This window comes from Gopherus flavomarginatus, chromosome 9, assembly GCF_025201925.1.
Source record: "Gopherus flavomarginatus isolate rGopFla2 chromosome 9, rGopFla2.mat.asm, whole genome shotgun sequence".
Taxonomy (NCBI): domain Eukaryota; kingdom Metazoa; phylum Chordata; order Testudines; family Testudinidae; genus Gopherus; species Gopherus flavomarginatus.
Genome location: NC_066625.1, coordinates 77,687,958 through 77,706,144, shown reverse-complemented (window position 1 = coordinate 77,706,144; position 18,187 = coordinate 77,687,958). Strand labels below are relative to the sequence as shown.

At 45.0% G+C, this 18,187-nt stretch overlaps 1 protein-coding gene across 4 annotated transcripts in view; it reads left to right on the top strand.

Moving 5' to 3' along the window:
* The window catches only part of ABHD2 (abhydrolase domain containing 2, acylglycerol lipase), a 66,546-nt gene that overhangs the window by 26,918 nt on the left and 21,441 nt on the right, over nucleotides 1-18,187 (top strand). For 2 of the 4 annotated variants that reach the window (XM_050968838.1, XM_050968839.1), the window contains 2 exons: nucleotides 8,309-8,484; nucleotides 12,693-12,860. In XM_050968838.1, coding sequence (XP_050824795.1) covers nucleotides 8,309-8,484; nucleotides 12,693-12,860 — 344 coding nt within the window. Of the gene's footprint in view, nucleotides 1-5,676; nucleotides 5,779-8,114; nucleotides 8,223-8,308; nucleotides 8,485-12,692; nucleotides 12,861-18,187 lie in introns of those variants that run through there. The other 2 variants (XM_050968840.1, XM_050968842.1) reach the window with 2 other exon arrangements.

Here is an 18,187-nt window from a genome sequence, read left to right as displayed (position 1 = left end):
AGTGTAAACAGTGCCACAGCACGGCTCCCAGTGCTGCAAGCTAAACCCCATGAGGATGTGGAGTACATGCAGCGCTGGGAGAGCTCTCTCCCAGCGCTGGCACTGCGACCATGCTCACACTTCAAAGTGCTGCCACAGCAGGGCTTTGAAGTTTCAAGTGTAGCCAAGCCCCTAGTAATGTTACCTTGATATAGTTGTCGTTGGATTGTAAAAGAGTCCAAAGCAGGTTATTTAAACTGCAGATAGCTCCTCATGTGTTCCTAGGCTAGCTCTCTTCATTTCCAGTAGAAGGAACCTAATCTTGGCATCAAAGTACTATTCTGGGTAGCCTGCTCATTCAGGGTTAGTGAGTGTTTCTAACTTCTAACTACAGAAGTGTAAACACATGACTAATGCAAGATGTCCTTGCCCTAAGCAAAGCAGCGTGAGGTTTCTAAATTCAGCTCTGCTCAGCCACTTAATGGGTCTTCTGAAAAGCTGAGCATTTTGCATGCTACATTAAGGTAATGTGCCTAAAAAGGCTCTTTGCTTGCTATCTGCTTGCTCACCTCCAAGAGCTTGAGTGAAATAGAATAAATCACTGCGCAGAGGGCAAGTTCTGCTTCCTGGACTCCTTTGGTGCAAGAAATAGGATTTTGCAGAACCTCAAATCTTGTTCTGAATGAAGTGGGCATGAATTTCAAATGGAGATGTGGGGAGCACATAGGCAGCCTATGACCATACCTGCACAATCTCTGGGATCCCTGTGATGCATCCTTTTACTTAATCCTTTCTGTTGAGGCATAAGATTGTTAAACATGCATGTTCAGTGTGTACTGGTGTAAACTACTTTAGGGTTTGGGCTGTGCCAGCTGAAGTGTAAAACTCAACTGGAGCTGTGAAACAAACTGCCATTCTGGAATCACCCCTCTTACAATCAGTGCTTGCATAATAATTTCTAACCAAAAGGCAGAAGTATCAGTCCTCAGAGAAATACCTCCAAATTGACAGCAATGATCTAGGGTGACAGGATCAGAGGCTGGAAGCATAGCATAGGTGGGGAGAAGGAAGGGACTAGGAACCTAAAATAAAATAAAATTGAAATCTTGAGCTCTGCACACACTGATGGGCACCTAGAATGGTGTCCTGGCTCACCCCCTCTGGGCAGGATCTTGTGGCTGTGGCACTTACAGGGTCACCAAAGCTGTTACATCCGAATGACTGGATATGTGATAGCAACTATAAACTGGGCTGCATGTAAATAAGAGAGAAGTGAAAATGGAGCTTGCTGCTGTCTTAGATTTCTAATTAAGAAGGCAGCACTGAACAGTCTGTCAGCAACTGGACTCTGCAACCGTAGTTGCCATGGGAACATTTTTTTCCCCCTTCCAAACAACAACAACAAATACCTACTCCAGAGCCCTTAGCTGGTTGATTTTCCTCCCTTCCCCCTGCTCCCCCCATTGTAGAGTGGCTTGCTGCTTAATGCTGACTGTATTCGTTCCAAGTTCTGATGGGGAGACAGGTAGAAGTAAAGCGAAAGGATTCCCTCTTGCAGATAAGAATGCAGGATGACTTGGAATCCGTCTATTAGGGAACTGTTCCTAGTGCCATAGAAAAAGCCCGGGTCAAATGTTCATGAAGTAGGATGTGCGTTAGTCTCTTCAGGGGCTCAATATCTTTGTTTAGTTCCACGCGCGCAGTAGTGTTGACATGCCAGTTCTCGCAGGTAACATATGACCCATATTAAAGTTAGACAGACCAATTCCTTCTTAACTCTGAGGCTATGTTCTTGGTACCTAAACTCTTGAAAATAACCTTTAATGTTAGTAATGTTAGGCCCAGCAAGCATGTGGCTATATTTTTGCTCTTCCTATTAAAACTTATTTGGATAAAATGTTGTCCAAGAAAATCTTGGGCCTCTACAATCAGTTGTTACAAACAAGTAAACATTGGGGTGGGGCTGTAGGAAAACAGGAGTATGTAGCTCTTTGAACAGATGCCTTTGCTAGATTGGTGAGCCTGGTTTCCAACAGTATTGTTGGATGTGGGAGTGTGGAAATCAAAGATTTGTAAGGGAACAAAATGCTGATGAAGATGTGAGAAGTAGTTCCATTGAGAACCCACTTCATTTTCCTGGCAGCAGCAGCAACTTTCTGTCCCTGCTTGGAATAGAAGTGTAGCAACTTCTCTCCCAAATATACCTGTCCCTTTTGATAATGTTATATGCCTTATCCTGTGAAATCCCAGTGGCTTGGGCTATAACTACTAATTGGTGCCAGTCCAAGGTTTTGGACCCTTTCATCCAGGCTCCTCTTCTTCAGTGTTTAAATATCTAACTCAAAATAAGTACTACAACCTCAGAAAATGAGTAAAAATACCAAATAAAGTACCTCCTAATGTGGAATATAGATACCAGAATTTGAGATCTCTTTGCAAAAGCAGAATATCATGATTTTGGGAAAATAGTTAGCTTTTTCAGTGCTGGAAGAGCTGGTCCTCGTGTCCCATCAGCCATATCTCGAGCAATGGGTTGTGCCTTGCCTAATATAGCGTTGGGGTTTTCAGCTCTCTTTCTGCATATTCCATGCCCGTGGAATTGCATACATCTTGTTTACCACCATCTCAGTAATGCAATTTCACATTCTTGTTTTAGCAAGTAATCTGTGGCATTATAAAATGGGATTGTACAATAAAACTCAACCACATTTTTGTTTAGTTCCATCTGTCCTGCCCAGCATGTTACCATTACCCAGATTCTTCCCCCACCTATGGTCCTAGATTTACGTCTCAATCTTCTGTTACGTGCATAGTTGCTGAAGAATCTTGAGGTAGCTGGCATATTGTACACTGCTGCTGGCAGTCATCCAGATCCAGTGCACCTCTCCTGTATAGAGATGTCTGACTGATAACAAATGTATGCAGTTAGTTGTCTTGTAGCTTCTCTTAAAAGCTTCCTAATTGGATGATAGAATCTCGAAAATACCCTAAGGGATAATTTGCATGGTACAGGGTAACAGTTCTTTTGTAAACAACGCAGTTGAGGCATCTGTCCTCTGTTTTACTTCTTGTAGAAGTACCTGTTTTTTCAGTTGTAATCTATTTTTATGCCTTCTTGGAATGTACAGTTGCAGGAAGGATGTGCCTCAGTATAACACCTTCCTTTTTTGTTTTGGGGGTCTTCGAATGTATCTTCCAACACTGTGCTGAGGGGATGGAGTGAGGGCAGTAAGCATAGGAGAATGGCAAAACACGTCAAACTGGATCTGAGCTCTTGAGAGATACAGACTGTAACGTCCCATTGTCACTGAGCAGCTGTGCAAGGTCCTTGTTTATATCTGGGAATGCACTGGAGGAGAGTTCAGTGTTTCCTTCTTTAGGTTAGAGTTCTGCATGTCTGACTCTGATATCAGTCACAAGCAGAGTTCCAGTATTGGCCCCTCTTGTCTTGGCACAAAGTCAGCAGCATAAATGACCGCACCCTGATGTTAAAAGCAGCATGAAGCAAAGTGGCCATGTATTGATTATTATGTTCTCCTGCATGGCTAAAAAGGGGTTATCTTCTGGACTTTCAAATATATATTTGGAAACAGACTCCAGTTCCCCTCATTCTGTCCTCTACCTTCAGAGTCTCTGCTATTGCCTGTGTAGCTCTCGAAAGCATTTGGGAGTAGATGTATATGTGCAATATTAAAATAGCAGTATTTAATTTCCAGTGTTGCTTTTATACATAGTTTGGAAAAATGTTTAGATCAGTGTTTCCCAAACTTGAGACGCCGCTTGTGTAGGGAAAGCCCCTGGCAGGCCGGGCTGGTTGGTTACCAGATCCATCTACAGGTCAGCCGATTGCGGCTCCCAGTGGCTGCAGTTCGCTCATCCAGGCCAATGGGAGTTACAGGAAGTGGCGTGGGCCGAGGGACATACTGGCTGCTGCTTCCAGCAGCTCCCATTGGCCTGGAGCAGAGAACTGCAGCCAGTGGGAGCAACGATTGGTCAGACCTGCGGATGCAGCAGGTAAACAAACCAGCCTGGCCTGCCAGCGGCTTTCCCTACACAAGCGGCATCCCATGTTTGGGAAACACTGATTTAGATCAATATGGAGTAGGAGGACTATTGTGTACCTTCAGATCATCTCAGTAGGCTGGTTTCAAAGTTTAATGGTTGAGAAAGTTGGAGCGGCAGCTCTCTTTCTTGGGTACTTCTGAGGTGCTCCTCAAGCAGATTTCTTATCACATTTGTAAAGGAGGTGGCATTTCCCAAGGAAGTTGAGGCTTTTTATTGTGTTGGTTTGGGGACTTTCGACAACATCTTAGATTGGAAGAGATATTCCCACAATTTATAGGGCTTCAGAATTACTGTGGCCTGTAGAAACTTTCAGAGTAGCTGTAGTCTCATTCTTTTTTCTTAATTAATAAATTCAGCTCTGATGGTCTACTCTCCAGTGGAGAGGGATATGGGCTGCACTTAATCAGCCCTTTCTTCTGATACTCTTTTTCCCTCTTCATACTCCCGTCCCGTGGGCAATATGAATAGGTTGCGATAGTGGATGCATACTGCAGTTACTGGGAGTTTAAATGTGTTATCAGTCGCACTGGTGTATGCTGCTCTCCCTCCCAACAAATGGGAGGGATATCTTTTGTGAGAAATTAGAACGTCATGTATGTTTCTGGCACTGTATCATGGAAGAACTATAGGCCCTATGAGCTGAGGTCCTGCTGAGATCAGCATTTAAAGCAGGGATTAAATCTGTATGTATGAGTAATATATTTTCTTCCCCAAATTTAAAGCAGTAGCTTTTAGAGTAAATCTACTAGGTTTGCATTTGAATATGACCCTGGTCTCAACTAAAAATAATTTGAGAAGGCTTTTCAGAGAGCCCTCTAGCGAGTTCCTTGAGCTTGAGACTTTTTAAACTGACTCACTTGCAGACTATTCTGCAATCTAGTACTATTAATAGAAAGATATGTGAACACTAGTTGTACGTTTCTGTTAACAATAGTGTTATATTTCTAATCAATACTTGTTACTTGTGCATATATACTGCTCATATATACATTAGCATTAGCTCCATTCATGTGCCATTAGAGTGAATAGGGGAGAGTGCAACTGCTCCAGTCTGTTTAAGCCAGGGATGGGCAAACTTTTTGGCCCAAGGGCCACAATAGAGTTGCAAAACTGTATGGAGGGCTGGGTAGGGGCTGTGCCTCCCCAAACAGCCTGGCGCCTGCCCCCATCCGACCCCTCCCACTGCCCGCCCTCTGACTGTCCCCCCTCAAAATCCCCAACTCATCCAACCCCCCTCCCCTACTCCTTGTCCCCTAACTGCCCCCTCCTGGGACCGCCCTCAGAACACCACCCCCATCTAACCTCACTGCTCCCAGTCCCCTGACTGCTCTGACCTCTATCCACACCCCTGCCCCCTGACAGACCCCTCGGGACTCCCACATTTATCCAACCCGTCCCTTGACCGCCCCCCATAATCTCTGCCCCATCCAACCGTTCCCTGTCCTCTGACTGCCCCCCCACCCCGGACCCTCTGCCCCTTATCCAACCTGGCTCCGGCCCCCTTATCGTACCGCTCAGAACTGTATGTCTGGCAGCCGTGCTGCCCAGACGGAGCTGGACACTCTACCGCTCTGTTTGGCAGGAGCCTGCAACCCCACCGCACAGAGCGCTGCCTGTGTGGCTGCGGGAGAGGGGCCAGGGACTAGCCTCCCTGGCCAGGAGCTCAAGGGTCGGGCAGGATGGTCCCATGGGCCAGATGTGGCTGTCATTTGCCCACCTCTGGTTTAAGCAAAAGTATCAGTTTGACTGGGTTTTGGGGGTGGGGGGAAGATGTGGGGGCAGAGAGAATCGGGGCCATTCCTTACTAGTTTCCTCTCCTCCCCACCTCACATGATGGAGGAGAAGCTTCTTTTCCACACACTCACTCACTCTTCCAGTTTCCAGCTGATTTGACTTCTCCAGAGCAGCTCCTCTTGATTTTTTTGGGAAAGCCCTACATGTGGCCGCAGCATTGGCTTGGAAGCTGCGCTCTCACATGCATTTTTTCAAGCTGTTCACAAGGGTCTTCAGAAAGCCAGCTTGATATGGTTATCTGCCAAAAATCATACTTCGGAACAGAACCTGATATGATTTTTGGCAGTGAATTGTACATCGAAACAGAATAAAAATACATCCAGGCTGGTCAAGGAAACCACTTGTACTTTCAGTGCTGTCTCTTTGTTAATAAGCTAGTAACTAAATAGGAAATAAAGTTGACTCCCTTTAATAGGCTGTGTGAAACCAAATGTGAAGATCAGTGTTGGAATTGTCTGCTCTTAGCTTGTGAGTTCAACCCCCTTCTATGTTTGGAGTTGTAAGAATTATATTTTTGATAGTACGTCTGCTGCATTGCACTTGGCAATCTTAACAGAATGTACCTAATTCTTTTGTTTGTTTTTAATATTGACGCATTAGCAGTAATTCTCTAGTGAAGGTTGTATTAAGATATTTTTATGTGTATATAAAATCCCTGTCTCTGCAATAATTTAAGACTTGGTACCGAAGAATCTTCTTTGTGGAAGAGTCTAATCTACGTGTTCAGTGAGTCCACAAAATGTTTTTATAGTGATAACTTTATTGCAGTAGCACCCCTAGTGAGCTATGGGCTGTACAAACATAGGAAGACTAGATCTGGCAATCTGAAGATGCTACAAGCAAGGCAGTCAGGGTTATAGGAACGTGTCCATCTTCCTTATATATCCAGCTTCTATTTTATCAATTACAAAAAACTTAGTTTCTGGGTGGACTCTTGGTGTTGAAGTGCAGAAGGGACTGTGGTGTGAAAGGGGAGGGGAAAGGATGGGGCAGAGCTGTTGAGTGCATTGGTGTAAAAGGCTTTAATTCAGGTTTCATTTTGAGTTATTGCTACTCCTTAAGCAGCAAAGTTGAATGGAGGAATCCACGCTCTCCTCCTTCTTTTGGCAAAGCCTCCACCCTCTGCTCAAGAAAACAGGAACTTTACTTCATATGGTCTGGAGCAATAAAAGAGGAAGCAAATGTCAAAAGTTCCTGAAAACATCACAGAGCTGTTGCTCCACAGTCACGCTCGGATTCCCAGGAGGCTGTCAGCTGTTCTGAAACTTGCTTTGTGTAACATGCCCTGCATAGTAGGAACGTGGCTCCAAACTGGGGTGTGTGCTGACCTATGTCCCCTGGGATTAGTTTTCTCCTTCTAGTTAATGAATCATATTCATGCTTTTTATGTTAAGAGATGATTTGTGTTTGCATCCCTTTGAGACATGTGCTGAGCCTCTGTCCCCCGGCATGGTGGAGAGGTGTTTGACCTTTCATGCCTGTGCATCTTTATGCATCTCATTAACTGTGAATTCTTGCCAGCTGTGCTAGTGTGTTAGCAAAAGGGATAAAACCATCCCCTTCCTCCCCCTCCCCCAAACCTCCACATTTTCCTCTTGGGTTCATGAGGAACAGTAAATCAGAGATAAAAAGCCATCTGCCCTGGCATCCAGCCCTAGCATGCTCCTGATAAGCTTAGTACAGATGTGCTTCCCTCATTTGGCAGGAAATGCTTTATTTAGCTCCCTGCAATGAAAGGTTGTCCTGTGGTTTTTTTTTGGTTGGTTGGTTTTATTCCCCTTTAGTCCTACCTAGCAACAGGAGAGGCAGAGTGGCCCAGTAACATTCCTGCCACTAATCTAGCACTGTGCTCTTCAGAGTTCTGTACAAGCACTGAGCCATCACCTCCTGTCAGGAAGGCATGTGGCATACTAACAGACTTGGCATGGATGGGACTGAGAGCCATACCCCAGAGTCTTAAAACTGGCTTGGCACTGACTTGCTATGTGGCCTTGTGCTCATGCTCAATGAGTGCCTTTAGGGTTCCAAATTTCTAACTGACTTCATGCCTGCTGACTAATTTGAAGTCAGTTTAAGCAACTTGTACCACTTAAAACCTGATCTACAGTAAAAGGTGGCTTGCCCCATTTTTACAGCACCAGTAGACCACAAGGGTCTGATTGGTTTCTGAAAGAGCATTTGTACTCTACTTCTGTCACTAAAACCTTAATGTGCTGGAGCTTCTGGATCCTGGCCTTTCTGCTGTCTGTGTTAACTAGACTTTAGTAGGGAGACATTTCCTTCTCTTTCGTCTCTGAGCTGGCAAAGCTGCTCATTACAGCACTGCCAATCATTGTAGCAAATATATTCAAACCTTGTTCTACTAACTGCAGGAAGTGATGGAGGTAATGTCTCTGATGTGTCAGAGGATTGCAAATTGACTATTAAAGGCTCAAGACTACAAAACTGAATTCCCTTTCTCTCCTTGCAGGTATATTCCACCCATGATCTGGGGGAAGAGTGGACATATCCAGACGGCTCTCTATGGGAAAATGGGGAGAGTGAGATCACCACATCCTTATGGACTTCGCAAGTACCTCACAATGTCAGATGGAGCGACAGCAACTTTTGATCTCTTTGAGCCCCTGGCTGAACACTGCATTAGAGGTTAGTCAATCAACCACGTTGGAATGCATAGCTTTAGTCTATCTGATTAGTGACTTGTCTAAATATTTGTTGAAGTACATTTGGAAAAATTACACTGCTGTCCTGGAGAAACCCAGAAAGATTGGGGGCTAACTTTGATTCAGTGGATGGGGAAATGAGGATTCATAGCCCCCCCAAATTGACTATTGCTTACAAAATCCGCACTGCTGTGTACCTATATACTGAACTTCAGAGCCTGTCGTTTAAATTTAGGAGGTGGCCATGGATAAACTACTGTCAGACCTGCACTTAGGGCTTGTCTACATCAGAAAGTTGCAGCGCTGGTGAGGGAGTTACAGCGCTGCAACTTAGGAGGTGTACACATCTGCAGGGCACCACCAGCGCTGCAACTCCCTGTTTGCAGCGCTGGCCGTACTCCCGTTTTGTCTCGGGTGTAGAGGATCCAGCGCTGGTGATCCAGCGCTGGTAATCAAGTATAGTCACTTACCAGCGCTTTTCTTGACCTCCGTGGAATAAGCAGGTATCCCAGCATACCTGAGGAAGCCTCTGGTAATCAAGCTGGTCTCCTTCCCCGGCTTGCTCTCGCGTTCCCCGAACCCCGAGCAAGCAGGTCTCCTTCCCTGAGGTTTGCTGGGTGGTTCCGGGAAGGCGAGAGCAAACCGGGGAAGGAGACCAGCTTCGCTGCGGTTTGCTCTCGCGTTCCGCGAACCACCCTGCAAACCGCAGGGAAGGAGACCTGCTTGCTCGGGGGTTCGGCGAACGCGAGAGCAAACCGGGGAAGGAGACCAGCTTCGCCGCGGTTTGCTCTCGCGTTCCGCGAACCACCCTGCAAACCGCAGGGAAGGAGACCTGCTTGCTCGGGGGTTCGGCGAACGCGAGAGCAAACCGGGGAAGGAGACCAGCTTCGCCGCGGTTTGCTCTTGCGTTCCCCGAACAAGCAGGTCTCCTTCCCTGCGGTTTGCAGGGTGGTTCGCGGAACGCGAGAGCAAACTGCGGCGAAGCTGGTCTCCTTCCCCGGTTTGCTCTCGCGTTCGCCGAACCCCCGAGCAAGCAGGTCTCCTTACCTGCGGTTTGCAGGGTGGTTCGCGGAACGCGAGAGCAAACCGCGGCGAAGCTGGTCTCCTTTCCCCGGTTTGCTCTCGCCTTCCCCAAAACCCCTTGAAGCCGCCCAACAGCGCTGCAGTGTGGCCACATCTAACACCACTTGCAGCGCTGGTTGCTGTAAGTGTGGCCACTCTGCAGCGCTGGCCCTATACAGCTGTACTAATACAGCTGTAACAACCAGCGCTGCAAAATTTTAGATGTAGACATGGCCTTAGAGCAGTAAAGGATGTGTTGTTCTATATTCCCAAGATTGAATGACTCTAAAACTGACTGCTTGCATTGTAGAGCCCTACATCCTGGTGTGGATAGGAGGGAATTGAATTTGGGGGTCTCTCTCTTGTTTATTTAAAAAAAATGTTTCAGAAAATAAAACGGGATAGGTTAGCAATAACTCCATGTTATGAGGTATGCTCAGAGTTGCCCGAGGGTCAACGGTGTTGGCTTTCCTGGCTATGGGTCAACCTTTACTAAAAGCTCCCGAACAGTTAAAGTGCATGGATCAAGCCAAAACATTTAGCTGCTGCTATGGGAACTATTGAGTCACAATGAAGTGGAAACACTTATTTAGATGGCAAGCCTGAAGAACCATCATTAGTGACTGCACAAGCCAGATAACCATTGTTCAGATAAAAAGTCAGTGCAGATCCCAGCTATCTCTGTATCAGGGGTCGGCAACCTTTCAGAAGTGGTGTGCCAAGTTGTCACTTATTCACTCTAATTTAAGGTTTCGCGTGCCAGTAACACATTTTAACGTTTTTAGAAGGTCTCTTTCTAGAAGTTTATAATATATAACTAAAACTATTGTTGTATGTAAAGTAAATAAGGTTTTAAAAATGTTTAAGAAGCTTCATTTAAAATTAAATTAATATACAGAGCCCCCCACGCTGGTGGCTAGGAACTGGGCAGTGTGAGTGCCACTGAAAATCAGCTCGCGTGCCGCCTTCGGCAGGTGTGCCATAGGTTGCCTACTCCTGCTCTAGAGTGAGCAAAGGGGAATCTCTGTGTTTACAGCATTCTAGAAGGGGAGGATCTTATCATAAAGCAGTTTAATTTAAAACTTTTTTTCCAAAGTCATCCCGGACCCAAGATTGAATCTCCAAAAGAGGAGAACTTAAACAAGTATAGGGTACAAAACAAGGTGATTCCAGACATCAGTGGGTAACTATGTCTATAAGTTAGGAAACTACTACCCTAGTAAATCAGAAATCATGAGCATCTTCATTTGACTAAACATTATGCTGTCAGAGGGAACTCTACCTTTTGGCTCGCTGGTACCAGCATGATTCTGTTGAACTTGGATTTCACTGAAACAATGTGAACTGTACTTCTCAGTAGCTGGCTTCACTTGCAGCTTGTGGCTCTAACTGGGCCCTCAGAAAAGGATGTTTATTCTGTCTAATCAATTCAAAGGGGTTCTCGTCAGAAATAAACGGGATCTTCACTTTGTGGTGAGATGCTGCAAAGTGACAATCGCTGTCATTCTGGTCCAGGTAATTTGTAGAGCTGGAGAGAAACTAATGGGAGGCAAAACTTTGCAGTAACTAGAGTCTGCCAGTGAGCATGATGTAGAACTAAAGCACTCTTGTTTGATAACTAGCGCTGCATGTCAGTGTCTTGGGACCTCAATTACTGTGTTTGCTCACACACAAAGCACAAAAATGCATTAGCTGACTTTCCAGAGATGTAACAATGTGCTTGTCCATGTCAGAGCACATCAAGCCCTTAGCCTAATTATCTTTCAGAGGACCCGCTATGGAACAAAGAAGCTGAATGGTGACAGTAGGTGGTCATGAGTTCTGTGGCAGACTGGCCAAGTTCACCTAGGGGAATACTTTAACTGTAGGGTTTTTAGCTAGTAAGTATGTGTAGGTTCCTTCAAAGTAAGCAGAGACCTTTAGTCCAGCAGTTTGACTTTGCATTTGTCACTCAATCTTGGGGTTGAAGAGAAGGTTTTGTTAAGTTGTTATTGTAGAATAAATACTTCTGCTGTAGAAACCAGCCTAGTCTAGACTACTCTAATCAAAGGCTGTCTCACCATGTTGACGTATGCAGGAAGTAGTACTTCAGAACAAGATGTTTGTTCACAGGATATGGGGTGATACAGAAGTGTAGCTGCTATCTCCTACCTCCACCTTATTTAACTTCTGTGAAAGCAAAACTAAAGGGAATGAACCTCTCATGTATGTCTACTTACAGCAGTTTTTGGCCTAAATTGATTCCTCCAGTGAGCCTGGAGGGGACGTAGACTTAGTATCAATAACGTACCCTGGGAAAAACATCTTTCATTTCCCTCGAGGAGCATGCTGTCTGGTCTGTAGAATGGAAAGCAGCAGACTTCAGAATGCTTGGAGAATTAGCAATCACAATAGATACTGGTGGGGGAAAATATTTGATTTGTGTATTGTTGAAAAAGCCCTTGTTCCTAGCTGGTACAGAATTCTTGCCTCTAGGACAGGAGTTCTCAAACTTCATTGCACCACGACAATGATGACAACAAAAATTATGACATGACCCCAGGAGGGGGGACGAAAGCCTAAGCCCACCCAAGCCCTGACACCCCAGATAGGGGGCCAAAGTTGAAGCCCAAGGGCTTCAGCACCAAGCAGGGAGCCTGTAACCTGAGCCCTGCTGCCCAGGATGGAAGGCCTCGGGCTTTGGCTTCAGTCCTGGGCAATGAGGCTTGAGCTTTGGCTTCGGCCCAGGGCCCCAATAAGTCTAAGGCAGCACTGGCGACCCTATTAAAATGGGGTCGCGACCCATTTTGGGGTCCCGACACACAATTTGAGAACCGCGTCTCTAGGAATTGTCTGTAGAACTGCTGATGCAAACTTTCATGAAGTTGCTCAAGAAATTCTATGCAGCTCCCTTTTCAATAACAGTTGCATGTTGGTATTTTCTTTGCACTTCACAGTTTTGCTACCCCACCTCATACTGGGCTAACTTCAGTTTCATTTGCTTGGTAGCAAAGTCATGTTCTAGCTGTCCCTATGTCAGAGCTTTCCCGTTGACTTGAAATAGAATGCTCCTAAAAACCCGCTTGATTAAATGTCACTTCAGCCTGCACCTGAGCCTTGTGGTCTTTCTCCCATGTATTAAATGTGCAGAGGATGTCACGATGGTCATCTGCCCTGGAATCGCCAATCACAGCGAGAAGCAGTACATACGCACCTTTGTTGATTATGCCCAGAAAAATGGTTATAGGTGTGCTGTCTTGAATCATCTGGGAGCTCTGCCAAATATTGAGCTCACTTCTCCACGCATGTTCACATATGGTAAGTACCTCTCAGCTTTTCTAACTCATTTTCTAGAAGTTCATTGGTTTCTGAGGGGCCCCAAAGTTAGGAAAACTAGTCCCAGCTTCTCTTAGTTGAGGGAGAGAGAGTACATACCGAGGAGCAGGCGTGGCTGCCATGATTGCTTGAACCTGGAAAGATACTGAAAGGCAGGGAGGTGAAGGGAGAAGAAGAGTGTAGAATCTCATGTTCGAGGTATGGTAGGTTATCCTAGGAAGGTATTCTCCTTGAGAGGTCTTGGAATATGTCATGTAACATAGTGAGCAGCCTAGGAAGTTCAGGTTCCTTTGGGTAGCCTGGTATATCCCCATCCTGGGAAGAAAGATGGAAGAAATAGGGTACTAGCCCCTGAATGAGAAGTGAATGCCAGGGAAAGCTCAGGTAATTCCGTGTCTTGCTGAATAAGTGACAGTACCATGCTGGCTTGAATTCCATGGGCCTACTTTTTGGGTGTGGGGAAGTTTCAGCTTTCTCAGACTAAGGGAACAAGGGGCTTATCAGCATTTCTCCAGTGATGAAGTGCCTGCTATCCTCGGCTACAATAGCTGATTTGTAGTTCGAACCCATGCTTAGACAGGTAACGCTATTTTAATTCTTAATTGCTCATCTGTAATGTGATCTCTCAAGAATGGAAGCATCTCCTAAGATTAGTTACCCAAGAATGCTGTGCAGGCAGTTCAGTAGCAGCATTCACTGCCTCGGCCTAGCTTGTATGGCATGGGCTCCTTGTCTTGCCTCAGTTTTCTTGTGTACCCTTTTTATTGCAAACATTTGGCATGGTGGGAATGAATGGAGATGCTCCATACATAGTACTAGAGTGGAGGGTTATCAGTTTGTCTAAAACCCCTGTATCAGATGTCATTTTAGGTTGGTATTTAGCATGCAGACGTCTAGTCCATGAGTGGGTTTGGTTTTGTTTTGTTTTGTTTAAACTAGAAATAAACTGCAATATTCTTGAGCTTCCTGGCTGCTGCTTGCCTGCTGAGCTAGCAGTACCACATTACCAGTATTACCCTTTAGAAATCTTCAAGGCCATGAAGTATGGAAAGTGCTATAGAAAACTAGACAAACTTTGGGGGGGTAACAGGTACTTGGGAGCTGCTGTTTAAGAGAATTCAGTTCCCTCACCTTTTAGGGAAACCAGTCAAATCCATGCTGTATGGATTGAGGTTGAGGTTTTCCTAGAGTATTGCAGTGTCTAAACACCCCAGCAGTAGTCTGCATGCGGGCCAAGGTTTTCAAAACTGACGAGTGACTTTGAGTGTCTTGAATTTTGGCAGCCCAACTTGAGAGTCCTTCAGAAAGCCTAAGTCTTTCTTTCAATAAAGGCTGAGCACCTGCTCTCTGCAAATAAAGCCCCTTTAAGGTGGCAAGTCCTGTCTTCTTCCCCCTCCCAACCACTAATCACTCTTGAAAATCTTGACTGTGATCAGGCCAGTTCTAATTTCAGGCCTAATAATAACTCCTGAGCCTGAATTGGTCAGAATGGTGGCAAAATATGCTCATTACAACTGTGCCTAGCGGGGCTTACAAATCAAGGCCATATTCTTTAAACATGCAGTCCTGTCTTCAGCTAGTGTCAAATCTGAGAAGCCTTAATGAGAGTCTAGTCCAGGAGTTATACAAAGTTTACTGAAGATAATGGCACTTTTTGCCTTGACTCCACTGGGTTTGAGCTCGGACCCCAAGGTGATATTCTCTAGTGCAGCACTAGAGACGTGGCTCTTTATTTCTTCTTACAGTCTTGCAAAGGGCAAGGAATGCCCAGCATTTCCTCAAGATGGTTCGGAAAAATAACTTCATTTGAAGAGTGCCCTGTCAAACAGCAAGCCAGGCAGGTCTGATAAACTCAGGAATGTAGACTTTCTTCTGACTCCAAGCCAAATAGGCCCGCATCCTTGTAGGAATTCAGCAACAGCTAAAATATCCTTTGGGAAGAGGATAATCTAATTCAGGGACCTTTTGAATTATTCATCCCATAGACCAGGCCTGACTTGTTGCTGCTTCGGTTTCAGGTTTCTGAAGCTGTTGCTCGCAGCCCTCAAGTCAAATGGTCAGTAATTATTTTGGTGGCTGGCTTCTTCTAGAGCAGTGTTTCCCAAACTTGGGACGCCGCTTGTGTAGGAAAAGCCCCTGGTGGGCCAGGCCGGTTTGTTTACCTGCCACATCCGCAGGTCCGGTCGATCGCGGCTCCCACTGGCCGCGGTTCGCTGCTCAGGAGAGTACATTATTAGACGAGGCCTTCGAGTTAGCATAAATGGATTTTAAGCAAAAAATTATTTGGACTTGCATTGAAGGGCCAGGCCTTGGGTTAGAACTGTAGTGCTGCGACCCCTGGAGCAGTGACGAGTTCTTCACTTAAGCACAGCAGCTGCTAAATTTACATTGGGTCAGTGTTGGACTTCAGTTCCTCTTGTTTGGGTTTCAGGTTTTAACTGTGTGGCTCACGGATGCAGTGTCCTGATATATTCTGGCTTTGGCAGTGGTCTTTTTTCTCTGGAGACAAAGGAAGATGCTCTACTATTTTTAAGAGGTGCAGGGAGGAGCTTCTGAGATTTGTGAAGTGTTACTGGCTGATTTAAAAACAGCCTTAACAAATGGTGTTTTAGAAGGGTACAAGGAGGTGCTACCAGAAACTCAGTCAATCTGAGTGCCAGAAACCCCCCTGGAGGCAAGTGAAAGGTTCTTAAATCCTGAGCAGGCCACAGTGATCTGTTTCTAATGCACTTTAAGTGAGGCAAACCTGTTGGTTCTTGCCAGCTTCTGTCTCATTCGTAATAAGGATCCTGGGCCTTTGCATGCCCACCCTTTAGCTAGCAGAATGCCTGTTGCCTCCCTTAGGCAGTGATTCAGGAGAGGAGCTGGCTTACCCCTGAACTCTGCTGTAGGCCCTGGACTGCTATTTCTTCCTGTTACAGGTTCTCTCTTTTCTAGCTCAGTTGTGCTACCATGAGAGCAAGGATTGGGAACTTGTGGTAAATACTAGCCTGAGAGCTGAGCCTGTTAGCCAAAGAGATCCATGCAGCTATGTCCCTTCCCTGAAACTGCAAAGAATTAAAAGGTTTAACAGGCTGTGACTTTGTCTCAGAGTGAATCCATTCAAAATGGGGCATGTAGGACTGGTCTAAAGAGTATGTCATGGGGTGAGAAAACAGAGGAAAGGGTGAAGGCAGACGAGACAGAAAATGAGGAGAGGAGTTCTTCTGCTGGTTGGTCTCCATCAGCTCGGTCTCGGTCACTAGCTACACCCTAGTAGGGGGTGGTGGGAATATCCACAGAGCAACACAAGTTTATCTAAACAACCCATTCTAGGTTCTCTCCAAAGGTTCCAGTCTCAAAGCAAAGTGCCCAAGTGCTGGTTTCCCACTACCATTCTAGCTACAGATCTAGGCATCTCTTTACTGTACCAAAGGCAGGAAGCACAACACAGATAAGAGTGCCCAGCTCACTTCTATCTAAATATACCCAGAAGTGACCTGAAGAAGAGTTCTGTGTAACTTCGAAAGCTTGTCTCTCTCACCAACAGCAGTTGGTCCAGCGAAAGATATTACCTCACCTACCTTGTCTCTTTAATACCCTGGGACCAACACAGCTACAACAACACTGCGGGTACCCAAAAGTGACTGTTGTAACTGCATCAGGAAGGCAGGCTGTAACAGATTCTGCATTCCATAGGTACTTGTCATGAGATCACCCCATGTACAGGGCACCCATAACAGATTCTGCATTCCATAGGTCCTTGTCATGAGATCACCCCATGTACAGGGCACCCATAGCAATATTTAACACTCTTCAGCCACACCTTTCAAAATGCTTGCGAAAGAAAAGGCGGTATTTCCCAAATAGGGCAACTGTGGTAGAGATGCAGTGACTCGCTTAATGCTGATAAATAGTATAGTCAATTGTTTGACGGCACTTGGGTTTGTTATGAAATATATGCAAGAGACCAAATAACCAATGTCAGTCAATGCATTGCTAGAAGCCAATAATAATACAGGCAAGTCGCATCTTAGGCTCATTTAACATACGCAAATTCAGCTTTGCACAGTCGGCAAAAATGGGCAAAAAAAGAAAAATAGCAATATAAATACTGCATCTGTTGTGCGGGCGATTCCACCCGCCATTCAACTTAATGAGTGTTTCACTATACGCGGTTTTCACTTTATGCCGCTAACTGTGGACCGGAACCCCCGCGTAAGGTGAGACTTGCCTGTATAGTCTGGAAAATGGTCTCTAGGAAGCTGTCTCATGCCACATTCACCTTATGCAGAAGGTATGCTCCCAAAGTTATGCATTTCAGCTGGTAGTATTTATAGGATGATTTTACAAGTTTCATATTTCCTTACAAGTCACTAAAATTCAGCCCATCAGTTTGTCCCAGTTCCTTGGCTTATTGTTTTGTTCCTTTATGTATCTTTGTTTTAGATACTAGAATTTCAGGTGCTGGTCCATGAAGGTACCTTCTAGGTTTGTACCAGGGTAGAACAGTCATACACAGTAGAACCTCAACGTTATGAACTGACCAGTCAACCACACACCTCATTTGGAACTCGAAGTACACAATCAGGCAACAGCAGAGACCATAAAAATAAAAAGCAAATTCAGTACAGTTCTCTGTTTTAAGTGTAAACTACTATTTAAAAAAAAAAAAAGGGAAAGCAGCATTTTTCTTAATCCCAGTAAAGTTTCAAAGCTGTATTAAGTCAATGTTCAGTTGTAAACTTTTGATAGAATGACCATAAAGTTTTGTTCAGAGTTATGAACTTTTCAGAGTTACGACCAACCTCTATTCTGTCTTCTTCTTTTGGGGTATTCCAGTACTGACCTATGAGAATAACTCCCTACCTCTTACTATGGTAAAATACTCCTATGTCCTGATCCCGACATCTTTGCTATCTACTTAAGCCAAAGCTTACTTTGGCTAATGCAAGGTGTTATGGGATACTTAGCATAAGTGAACAGGATTATAGTAAAGATATAGGCCAGTTTAGGCTGTATAACTGCTATATTATTGTTCTTAATGCATACTAATATATTTGGTGCAGATAACATATTAATAATGATTTTTATACACATATATGCTATCCAGCATAAATTTGTCAACAGTTGAGGTCACAGCAGGTGAGTAGCAGAGCCCAGAATAAAATCACAGGTTTCCTTACTCCCAATCCTATGCATTAATCATGAGATCAGCCTTCACCTTAAATAAAGGACCGTGTCTCAGATGCAGAATATATACACCGGGATTAGAACACAAGTTGTCTGAGATTTGTTGAAGTCAGCCTCTCCCTCCCTATCTGGAAATA